This window comes from Leptonychotes weddellii, chromosome 9, assembly GCF_054177405.1.
Source record: "Leptonychotes weddellii isolate Sample4059 chromosome 9, ASM5417740v2, whole genome shotgun sequence".
Classification (NCBI taxonomy): Eukaryota; Metazoa; Chordata; class Mammalia; order Carnivora; family Phocidae; genus Leptonychotes; species Leptonychotes weddellii.
This window is the reverse complement of record NC_138377.1, coordinates 118,563,832-118,575,717: the sequence shown is the minus strand read 5'-3', so window position 1 is coordinate 118,575,717 and position 11,886 is coordinate 118,563,832. Positions and strand designations below refer to the sequence as shown.

At 63.1% G+C, this 11,886-nt stretch overlaps 1 protein-coding gene across 5 annotated transcripts in view; it reads left to right on the top strand.

Moving 5' to 3' along the window:
• The window catches only part of KLHL25 (kelch like family member 25), a 33,298-nt gene extending 22,432 nt beyond the window's left edge, over window positions 1-10,866 (top strand). For all 5 annotated transcript variants that reach the window (XM_081831635.1, XM_081831636.1, XM_081831637.1 and 2 more), the window contains 2 exons: window positions 625-2,428; window positions 9,371-10,866. In XM_081831635.1, the coding sequence (XP_081687761.1) occupies window positions 635-2,404 (1,770 nt within the window). In that variant the 5' untranslated portion in view covers window positions 625-634 and the 3' untranslated portion in view covers window positions 2,405-2,428; window positions 9,371-10,866. The remainder of the gene's footprint in view (window positions 1-624; window positions 2,429-9,370) is intronic.
• The last annotated feature ends 1,020 nt before the right edge of the window (window positions 10,867-11,886 follow it).

Here is an 11,886-nt window from a genome sequence, read left to right as displayed (position 1 = left end):
GACAGGTCCTACTGGGAGCACGGGGAGGGCGTAAGGCTCTGCTTGGGGTCTGTGGCTCCTTGGGCTCATTGTGTATCCAGCCTGCCACAGAAAACCCTGAAAGAATCAGTCTCGTTGGGCCCGTGGAGAATAGAAATTGGGCTTGGAACTGGAGAGCCCATGTGGGAATCCTGGCTCCGGCACTTTGGGGCAGCCGCTTTGCTTCTCTGAGCTTCCCCAGCTGTAGAATCAGGCCACCTGAGCCGTGTCCCCAGAGGACAGCTTGAGAATGGGATGTGGCCCAGGGCACATGCTACTTAGCCCTGCTGTGACCTGAAGTCCGCTTAGTGTCCCGAGGCCACCATATACGTGTTCCCTTGACTGTGGGAGGCAGCTGCAGCTCAAACTCACTCCGAGGGGGCTCATTTCCAGGCCAAAGGCGTTTGCTTCCAAAGCTGGTCTGAAATTTAAAAAAAAAAAGTTCCTGAAGGGCAGAGGTAAAAAACCAGCCACTACCGCCCACACCGTCCCTGACCACGTGGCCGAGGGGAGGGGCGGGGCTGAAGGGGGAGCTGCCGCGGGGCCACCGTGCCGGGAGCCAGGGCCTGGCCCCTCTCACCTGTGGCCTTGCCCTGCCTCCCGCAGGTGGCTCAGCATGTCGGTCAGCGTCCATGAGACCCGGAAGTCGCGGAGCAGCACGGGGTCCATGAACATCAGCCTCTTCCACAAAGCCTCCCACCCCGACTGCGTGCTGGCGCACCTCAACACGCTGCGCAAGCACCGCATGTTCACGGACGTCACGCTGTGGGCGGGCGACCGCGCCTTCCCCTGCCACCGCGCCGTGCTGGCCGCGTCCAGCTGCTACTTCGAGGCCATGTTCAGCCACGGCCTGCGGGAGAGCCGGGACGACACGGTCAACTTCCAGGACAACCTGCATCCCGAGGTGCTGGAGCTGCTGCTGGACTTCGCCTACTCGTCCCGCATCGTCATCAACGAGGAGAACGCCGAGTCGCTGCTGGAGGCCGGCGACATGCTGCAGTTCCACGACGTGCGCGACGCCGCCGCCGAGTTCCTGGAGAAGAACCTCTTCCCGTCCAACTGCCTGGGCATGATGCTGCTGTCAGACGCGCATCAGTGCCGCCGGCTGTACGAGTTCTCCTGGCGCATGTGCCTCGTGCACTTCGAGACCGTGCGGCAGAGCGAGGACTTCAACAGCCTGTCCAAGGACACCCTGCTGGACCTCATATCCAGCGACGAGCTGGAGACGGAGGACGAGCGCGTGGTCTTCGAGGCCATCCTCCAGTGGGTGAAGCATGACCTGGAGCAGAGAAAGGCCCACCTGCCCGAGCTCCTCCGGAGCGTGCGGCTGGCCCTGCTGCCGGCGGACTGCTTGAAGGAGGCCGTCTCCGGCGAGGCCCTCCTCATGGCCGACGAGCGCACCAGGCTCATCATGGACGAGGCGCTCCGTTGCAAGACCAAGATCCTGCAGAACGACGGGGTGGTCACCAGCCCCTGCGCCCGGCCGCGCAAGGCGGGCCACACGCTGCTCATCCTGGGGGGCCAGACCTTCATGTGCGACAAGATCTACCAGGTGGACCACAAGGCCAAGGAGATCATCCCCAAGGCGGACCTGCCCAGCCCCCGGAAGGAGTTCAGCGCCTCGGCCATCGGCTGCAAGGTCTACGTGACCGGGGGCCGGGGCTCCGAGAACGGGGTCTCTAAGGACGTGTGGGTGTATGACACCGTCCACGAGGAGTGGTCCAAGGCGGCGCCCATGCTGATCGCCCGCTTCGGTCACGGCTCAGCGGAGCTGGAGAACTGTCTCTATGTGGTCGGGGGACACACGTCCCTGGCGGGTGTCTTCCCTGCCTCCCCTTCGGTCTCCCTGAAGCAGGTGGAGAAGTACGACCCCGGGGCTAACAAGTGGACAATGGTGGCCCCGTTGAGGGATGGCGTCAGCAATGCCGCAGTGGTGAGCGCCAAGCTGAAGCTCTTTGTTTTCGGAGGGACCAGCATCCACCGAGACATGGTGTCCAAGGTCCAGTGCTACGACCCCTCGGAGAACCGGTGGACCATCAAGGCTGAGTGTCCCCAGCCTTGGCGGTACACGGCAGCTGCCGTGCTGGGCAGCCAGATCTTCATCATGGGAGGTGACACGGAGTTCACGGCCGCCTCAGCCTACCGCTTCGACTGTGAGACCAACCAGTGGACGCGGATCGGGGACATGACCGCCAAACGCATGTCCTGCCACGCCCTGGCCTCGGGCAACAAGCTCTATGTGGTGGGGGGCTACTTCGGGACCCAGAGGTGTAAGACCCTGGACTGCTATGACCCCACCTCGGACACGTGGAACTGCATCACCACCGTGCCCTACTCGCTCATCCCCACTGCCTTTGTCAGCACCTGGAAGCACCTGCCCTCGTGAGGAGCACCAGCAGAGCCCAGCCAGGTGAGTTCCCAGCAGCCCGGGGCCTGTTCCCACTCAGGGTCAGGGTCACTGTGTCCTCCAGGGAGGGTTGGATGGGGCAGCAGGTGGCTGGGTGCTCTGGGAGCCTTTTCCAGATCTGAAGCTAAAGCCTGGCTCTGTCCGTTACTTGCAGTTGACCTTGAGCAGAGTGTGTAAGCCCTCTGCCAAATGGGAACAACCACCTGATGGGTGCAGTGTGTCCCAGACGCAGCTGCCCAGCAGAATCACTGAGGGTCTTCTGACAGCACTACGTGGGGGTTAGGCCTGCCGGCCAAGTCGAGGAGCAGTCTGCCCACAAGAGTATCCTCACGTCTGACGCAGCGGCAAGTTAGGGCTTCCCCAAGTTACTCTCAGATGCGAGTATTCACTGGAGGGACTCACAGAATGCACTGCAGGCTGCTGTGGTCACGGTCATGGTCTGTTAGAGGAAGGGATACGGGTTAAGATCAGCCAAGTACAGATGACTGGGGCAGAGCCCTCTGCCCGTGCAGTCCAGACAGTGTTACTGTCCCTCCGTGAGTGACCGGGGGGACGCTCACACAATCTCTGGGGGCCGGAGTTTCTCTCGGGGCCCCATCACGCAGGCTCGATGGATTACCCACGGGGTTCCTCTGCAAGTCCAGGTCAGCTGGTACAGCGTGAGCCAAAGCCCCTACCCCAAGTCACACGGATGTGCCCACCCCCGCCCTAAACAAGGACAGTCTATTGGGAAGGACCAATCATCTCCCAGAAGCCAAGGGCAAAGGCCAGACTTCTTTACGACACTAGTGCTAAAGCCCACACCACACCCAGGACCAGGTGAGTCCAGGGTGCATCCAGGGTCCCATGAGAAACAGGGACGGTGGATGGGAGAGCTCAAGGGGCACGTGGGCTGCTGGAGCCGCAGGGCAGGCACCCTGTGGAGGCAGCAGGGTGCTGCTCCCGTCCCGCCAGGTGGCGAGCAGGCCTTCCTCAGAGCGGGCGTCCTGGTGAACGGGGGGCCCCCGGGCCGGGCAGGGACTGCGGCAGAGGACTGCCCAAGTTACTGCTCCTGCTCATTGTTCTTGGGGCCGTTATGATGTGAGGTCCTTACCCAGAAGGGGAAGGTGACAGTGGATGCAGGGAGTTAAGGGACACCGTTAGGTGCTCTTTGGGGTGATGGAGGGATGGGGAGGCACAGGAGGGACTTGCCCAAGGCCTGAGGGCAGGTGCAGAGTCAGCTGGAGGGAAAGACCGGCTTATCCAGACAGGCCTCTTCTGAGGGTGGGGTGGGGTCTCTCCTGCAGCCCCTCTGGGGCAGGAACAGCGCCAGAACTGCGGTTGGATCAGGGTGTCCTGAGCCGGCCCAGCAGGGAGCTCAGGAGTAGGGGCTGGGAAAAGGGATGGTAGATCTGTAGGCACCAGGGAAGGGTTTGTGTTCTGGTCCCACCCTCCTTGGTCAGGCCCTGGGGAAGCCAGGCTGTGTGTCCCCACCCTTAGCCCTCCTCCTGGGCCCCTCACACCTGGGGCAGGGGCAGCAGGTCCTCAGCCATTAGGACTGAGTTCTGGGGATGCCAGGGTGGGTGGGAGGGAGGGAGGCATGGGTCCCAGGGACTCTGAGAAGCTGCGGCATGGGGCGAGAGATCCCAGGCTCTGTCTCCAGCACAAGAAGAGGCCATGCAGCTAACCTTCCCACCCGGGAGGGCTGGTGACCAGCCCCAGCTCTGAGAAACCGGCCCTCAGGCCAGGCCCTTCAGGTCACAGAAGCTCCCTCAGGAGCCAGCCTGGGTCGAAAACCTGATTTCCTCGCTGACGTGGTGGCTGCTAGGACTGCCCCTCCAGGCAAGCACGTGCTCTGACCTGATGATCTGGTCGGCTGGGCCGGCCCGTGAGGCCATCCAGGCCGCAGCCCCTCCTACGTCCAGGGTGTTCAGGCTCCTAAAGGCCAATCTAGGTAGGAGGGGGCTTTGTCCCTTTCTGAGGTTGCCCTGTTTTGTTTTAATCTGCTCTTTCCCTCTTTGGGAGAAAAATCTGTGTAGCCCAAGTTGTTGGTCCCCTGGGGCATAAGCTTTAAGAGATAGTCGCACCTCCTCATGGCCTCTTCCTGCACTCAGGGGTGGTCACATGTGGGGCCTGAGGGCTCCTTCGCTGGTGCTCACCCCTCCCCATGACCCTGGACAGCAGTTCAACCCCACGTGGGAGGGGTGGGGGCAGGCCGGCGGACCTCATGAGCCCTGTACTTTTTCAGGAATTTTCCCCCATTCCAGGGACGGGGAGGTGGAGCATGAGTCACTCTTTGATTCTGGCTCTCACTGGCTGCTTGACCCTCTTATGGCGCTCCCCTGAGCTCAGCGTTGCCATCTCGAATACAGGAGTGAAGATTGTATGATCCCTAGTGCTTGTATAGGTCAAGTGAGGAGCGGGTTCAGGGTAGGTTTTTATATGAGGTGGTGATGCGGAAGGATAAGGCAGTAATGGCTTCGGGTTGCTTTGGGCGGTGGGGGCCGCTCCACGTCCCTGGGCCAGCCCCTCCTTCTAGAAGGGTCCATCACCCACAGGAGGCAGTGGGGTGTGCCCGTCTGAGTGCTGCTGGGGCCTTGGCCCTCCAGCCGGGCCCAGTCCATGGTGGGGGTGCCGTTGTCAGCCCCATCTCAGGGAGGAGGAAGCAGGTGCAAAGGGACGCAAGATGGAGCCAGTCCCGCATCCCCAGGGAAAGCCATGCCTGGGCCCCGCCGTCCCAGAGCCATGCCCGCACGTGAGTGTGTGAGCGTCCCCAGCGCGGGTTTCCCCAGCTCCTGCACCAGCACCAGCACCACCTGCAGCAGAGGCAGAGGGTCCTTCAGCTGTTGCCCTGTATCCCAGCCATTTCCTTCTCGCGGGCCCCCGCAGCCAAGCAGCCCCCTCCCTGCAGTCCCCCTTCCGCCTGGGAAACCGGCGTTCCCGTGGCTCCGTCCCACAGGTTGACCCGGGGTTGTTCCCACGCTCTGCACAGCCCTGCTTCCCCCCAGCTTTGCCGGCCCAAGACGGCTTGGAGTTCTCCAGATCTCTTCAAAGGCCGGGGCATAAACGGGGCTCTCTGGGGAGGGGCCCGTGACCCGGCATTGTGCAGGAAATGGGGCTGCAGCAGCAGGCAGGTGGTCCTCCGGTGTGGCTGCTGGCTGCCGGCCCCCCCGCAGTGCTGCAGGCCCCGGGTTGGAGGGGTGGCCCTGAGTCAGGGGCGGCAGATGGGGGCGGTGGGAGTGGGGCTGGGACAGCAGCAGTGTGGGGGAGTAGGGGGAGCTGAGCCGTGGCACCCGAACGAGGCGCAAAAGGAGCCCAGGCCGAGCACCGTCCACAAGGAGGAAGGACGGGAAGAGCAGAGGTGTCCATGCCGGCTGCCTCCCCTTCCACCTGCGTGGGCACCCGCAGTGGACTGTGGCGCTTTCCACTGAGCCTGGCTGCCAGCTGGGAATCTCCAGCCCGGTGCCGGGGCCAGAGCATGGCTTCCGGATTCCCACGTTCACCTCGCTGTCCCTGCTGGCTCGGGGACCTTCCTGCCCCTGTGCCTGGAGTGCCCCTCTGTCCGGCCTACGAGACTCCGACTCCAGGAGCCAGCAACCAGAGGTCACCTGCCCTCTGCAGCCCCTCAGCATCACGCCAGGTGACGTCCTGTCTCGGCCCCCAGCCTTGAGCTCTTGGTGGGTGCCTGTGTCTACAGCAGAGTGATCGGATCTCGTTGACTCCTCAGAACGAGTTGTCCTAGGTCCCACTGTTGCAAAGGGGGCAGCTGAGACAGAGGCTACGTCGTTGGCATCAGATAAACAGCTAGGAAGGGTTGGAGCGGGGTTCGAGCCCCAGCCGTGCCCCACGCCTGTGGGCATCTGGGGAGCCAGGCCCCGGGTCTCCTCGGTCTGTACCCTGGCACCGAGCAGGGGATGGGCACGAGCGGTAGGGCTGATTGCTGTGTCGGAAGCTCAAGGCCAGCAGGAGCTCCAGGACCAGCCCCTGAGCCCCAGTGTCACAGCCAGACCCACGTAGCTGGGTGATGGCAGCCAGCGGCAGCTGGGAGGCCATTGGAGCTGGGTTACCCTGGGTTACCCGCGAAGTGTAGACTAGCCATGAATGTTCTTTTCTCTTTTTCTCTCCCACTGAGCCCCCCTGCCCCCCATCAAGCTCTGTAAAGGCCCAGCGCCCTCGCCTCTCCTCCCTGGACCCCCACCCAGCATGCTGGGCAAGCGTCCAGGCCACCAGGAGCTCATCTCTTCAGTCATTGTTGGGACCCAGCCACTTGGGATGTGGGGGTGGAGGGGCCTCCAGTCCCAGCTCTGGGAAAGGCTGAGCCCGTTATTCCCCCGCGGGGCCCTGCAAGGGGTTCAGTCACTGCTGCAGGACGGGCGACTCAGCACATCCTATCCTGCCTTAAAAGACATTGCCACCGAGAGGAAATCCCAGAGCACAGATCTACACGATGGGCCTGGTGTCACGAGAAAGGTGCCCGGGCGGGAGTTCAGTCCTCTTGGAACACCCCAGCTCCGTCCATCCGTCGTGCACCCACAGTCTTGTGCTCGGCGGTGTTCACCAGGGTTGGCCGCGTGCCAGGCCGGGGATCAGGTGCCAGCTGCCTTCCCTTGCGGCAGTCCTGAGGGGCAGACCCCTCACCCAACCCACAGGACTGTGAGAGCAGTAAGGGGCTTGCCAGGGCCAGCTGCACGCGGGCAGCGTGGGGTGACCGCAGGCCCCACACCACTCTGCAAGGTGGAGGGGTGTCCCATCTCACAGATGGGGAGCCTGGGCCTCAGACAGGCACCTGCCCCAAATTGCGGTGGCCCAGACCGGGACAGCCGTGGGCTGAGCCTGAGGGTGGCTGTGAGCTGGGAGGGAGTTCAGGAGCCGGGCAGTGGGCTCCCCAGTTTCTCCGTCATAAGAGTGCCTTCAGCGACTCGGGACAGGTCAGGGTCCCACAGCCCCTCACCGCTGCCATGGGTGGCTTTGAGGTTTGGTTTGGGGCAGCGGCGGGGCCTTGTCTCGGGGGGGAGCCCCTTGTCTGCCTAGTGTGGTGGGAGGGTGTGAGCAGAGACGGGCCCCGGAGGTTTGGGTTGGCTACCTTGGAGTGTCTCGGGATGTTCGGGGCCTTGTGACCCAGCTTCTACCTTGTGAGGGGCCTTCACCGACCCCCCTGAGGACAAAGTGGCTGCCCTGCCTTGCATCTGGGGGCTGCTGACCCCCTGGGAACTTCCCCTGTGTTCAAACCAACCTTCCAGAAGCCTTGGCAGTGAGGGAGTGAGGGGCATACCCGACTTGAAGGAAGAAAGTCCCACAGATTGCAGTGCTGGCTTGAATTTTTAAATGTTACTTGAATACGTGCAGACCTACAAGTGGTTCTAAGCCACCACGTGTGGAGGTGTACGCGGACACGAGTACTCAGGGGGACTCTAACCAAAGCTGGGACCCCAAGAACGGCATCGTCATTAAGTGTCCTGCGGAGACGGTCTGGCCTGTTGGCATCTTGGCGGACCCGCAGGTTTCCTGGAGCGCTCTGCCCGCCCGTGCCGAGGGCCCACTTCCCTGCCCCTCTGCAGCCACCGGAGACTCCTTCGGGCAGCTCAGCGTGCTGGGAGGACATCCTCCGTGTCCCCTGGCACACACGCGTCTCCTTGGTTAAGGCCACCCCGGAGCCCACGGCGCTTCCAGTGCTGGCCAGAGTGTGCTGCTGGCGCTGAAGGGGTGTGCCCCACGAGCCGGGTACCTGGAAATCCTCTGGGAGAACTCCCGAGAATTCTTACAGCGCTGCCCCCGCCCCCAGGGTTCGGCTCCACGTGGAGGCCAAGTGCTCAGTCCCTGCCATGCTGTCCCGAGTGCTTCCTCTTTCCTGCCCAGCCAGGCCCTTCCTGCGCACCACCCCCGTCCCAGGTCCTTTGTCCCCGTGGTTCCAGCCATGGCTGTCGCCCCCTGACCCTGACACACGTCCACAGCCACATCTCCACGTGGACTCAGGCAGCGCTATGCTGAGCTGTCGCGGTGGGTCAGGCTTTAAAATCGACCGTGCTGGCCCAGTTGGGTTAGGTCAGGTGCTTCAGGGACATCCTGCGCGAAACCTCTCCCATGCGGTGGACCACTCCGTCCTCCGCTGGGAGGCTGAGATCCTTCCCTCCTCTTCCCCGGACAGCAGGAAGCTCAGAGAGGGCGGACGCTGCACTGATGGGGAAGCCAGGCTGGAGTGTGAGCTCGGTGACCGCGGGCTTGTGCTCCCTCCTTCACCACCGTCAGCCCCCAGAGCCTGTGTCAGGGCCCAGGAAATATCTGTGGAGGACACGGACGAATGGCTGGCTGGCGTCCCCCCCTGCCTCCCTGCTCTCTGTGTCTACGCCTGTCCTGTTTCCACCTCACCGGCCTCATTTTCGGTTTTCAGACTTGCCAGCTTCCCACCTCCGGGCCTTTGCACATGCTGTTCCTCCTGCCTGCACTGCTCTTGGCCCCTCTAGCAAACTCCTTCAGGTCTCAGGTTAAATATTACCATCTTCCCACACCCTCCACCAAAATAAAAAGTCCTGGTTCTTCTACTTTTTTATTTTTCACGCATAGCACCTCTGACAGCGTGTGATTGCTGTATGCAGTTACTGGTACGAGCATTTGGGGTCTCCCACCGGGGGACGATCCAGGGGACAGTCGCTGTGTCTGTTTGCCCTCCTGTCTCCCGAGCGCCTAGCGCGGCGCCTGCTGGGTTGCGGGGCCTCAGGCCATGTAGCTGGAGTGGCTGAAGGGACGGGGGGGTTGCCGTGTTCCGGGTGAGGGAAGCAGGGCCCAGGGAAGCAGCTGCACTGCTGGTAAATGGACAAGCCACCTTCTCACGCCCCGGGCCTTCTGCTCTCAGGGCCTGACTTCCAGCCCCTTAGTGTGGCCTCCTGATTCTCGCTTTGTTCCGGGTTAGGACAGAGCCATGTGGATGTGACTCATGCTCTCTCCCCCTCCCGCTCTCTTCCCCTGCAGACTCTGTGTGTCTCTCCCACCCCTGCGGCTGCAGCCCTCACCGTCCCAGAGTGGCCCTGACCCCGCCGGCCGCCGCAGGAAGCTCAGCCCGGCCCCGGGGCAGCACTCGCGGTGGGAGCAGCGGTCTCGGGGGCTGTCCTGAGCTTCAGACAAGAGGAGAGAAGCTGTCTGGAGTGCCCTGTGTGTCCGCCCGAGGCCTTTTCCGCTTTGCGGTGGTTTGCAGGGGAGAAGACCTTCCGGAGGCGCACAGACCGACCTCAGGAGTCCCTCAGCCTCGGGGAGAAGACACATGTGCAGAGCCTTGAGGTGGCCTGTTGCAGCAAGTCCTGTTCGGGGGCAGGGAGACCGGGCAGGGAGGAGCCCCCGTGGGTTGGGGTGGGCGGTACTGGGAGGCCTTCGGGTCACGCAACGCCAACAGCACCGCCTTGGCCTCGCCCCTCCCTGTTGTCATTGTGATGTCACCCAACAGAGGGTGTCCCGGGCCTCAGGGAAACGGGGTCCACCGGGCCTGAGAGCACAAGTTGCCTGGGAGGAAATCGAGGACACGTTGTGTCACAGGCAGAAACCCATCGGTGACCTCAGTGGCACCCACAAAACTTCATTAGCAAATGACACCAAGACCCCCAGGGTTAAAGAGGAAACTCTTGTGGGCCCCTCCCCAGAGTCAGGCCCGCTGGGCCCGGGTGCACACGGACACTCATGCCCCGTCACAGCAGGACTTGGGGGCTGCCCATCTCCTCAGGGCCCACACCCCAAGAGGTGGCAGTGATCCCATCTCCCGACAGGACCATACTGGCCCTCGGGATGTGGCCCTGCCCCCCAAGCCTAGGGGCAGATAAGAGCTGACGACCGCAGGGTTACTCCGGGGCACCCATCGAGATCCCAGCAGGCCTGGCCGCCTCAGCATGGAGGACAGCAGCAAGGCCTGTGACCCCGGGCCCCCAACCAGCACCAGCTGTCCTCTGGCACCTGGGCCTTCCAGCTGGCCCAGTCGCTCCCTGGGCCCCAGAAGCAAGAATAGTCCCCAGGAGGACCGCCAGTTCTTGGCTCATTTTCTCCACCCCCGAGGTCAGTGGGTCCCTCATCCGTGTATCCCCAGTGTCTGGGGTTCTGGAGGGGTCAGCTCACACCTAGTTTTCGGGTTTGCAGTGCAGCTCTTGCTTGATGCTGCTCGGCTGGTCCGGGGCTGGGGCGCCCCTGTGGGCTGCCCTGTGGTGGGGCCGCGTCACAGACCCGCCGCTGTCATCCTTCCGCGGCGCCCCCTTGCAGGACCTCGTGCTGCCGCTGGCCCCGTGGGCATCTCTTGGGGTGGGCTCTGGTCCCGGGGCATGGCGCGGCGGGGGCGGCGGAGGAAGCCGCTCGCCCCGAGGCCCAGGCTTCTGGACGGCCGAGGTGGGGCACACACAATTGTCACGCAGCACCACGGGCCTCGCAGTGGTGCTTCCCCCAAGAGTTGTGTTCCTTCTGTTTCTAACTTAATAAAGAGCTGAGAAAAACCGTGCTTCCCCTGGGGGCTGGGGACCCGTGTTGGGCAGCCTTGGAGTTCGCGCCACCAGCCAGGGCCGGGGTCTGCCCCCTGACCTCTGCCCCTCCGCTGAGTTGGGGGGCGGGGAGACCTCCTCCCCAAGGACCCCCCGGCACCCAGATGAGAGGGCTTCCTTTCCTCAGACTGTCCCAGCAGTGAAGCCTTGAAATTGACCCTTGACCCTCGTAGAATCCAGATTGCTTTCCTGAAAAGCCCCTGCTGGGGGAGCTCGAAGCTCCATGTGCTCGTCTGTGCGGGAGCCCCGGCTGACACTCATTTGTGTGAACAGAGGGAGGTGGGCCAGGTGGCGCAGTCGCCCCCAGGGGCCAGCATTAGCACTGTGTGGCCTCAGATGCTCGTGTCCCCTGCTGTCCCTTCACGCCCTCCACAGCCAAAGCAACTCCCAATTCGGGAGCGTGGGCTCAGGGCGCCCCTCAGAGCGGGCGGCCCAGCGTGGCCCCCGCCGCCCGTGTGCTCTGAAGCTCCACGGTGCGCAGGCCCCCCGAACCCAAACTGGCCTTGAACTGTGTGAACAAGTGGTTCAGATGCTGATGGCGTGATACGGCTCATTTCTCAACACCTCGAAGGAGCAGCATCTGAACAAGTGAGTCAATCTGGAAAGTGTGATGCGCTCAGAACTGCCAAGCAGGGACGCCCTCCCAGCTCCCTCCACAAACCGCCAGGCACAGCCCCTCACGCTGCTTGTTCTGCCCCTAGTGCTGGGAGTGACAGGCAAGCACCCCCCCTCGCAGGCCTGAACACCGGCCACCAGAAGTGGGGGCGGCCTCCTACTAGGCTGCAGTAGAAGCAGCACAGATGGTAAGCAGAGGCGTGTTTCTCCTTATGCAGCCTGGATGTGAGTGTAAGCGAGCCAAGGCCGGAGTAGGATTGGGCCCCAGCCTCCTATCTTGTTACTCTGGCAGCTTCCATGCAAGGCTTCTGTCTCCTGGCCCAATGTGGCCACCCCGTTCCTGCCATCTCGTCTGCATCC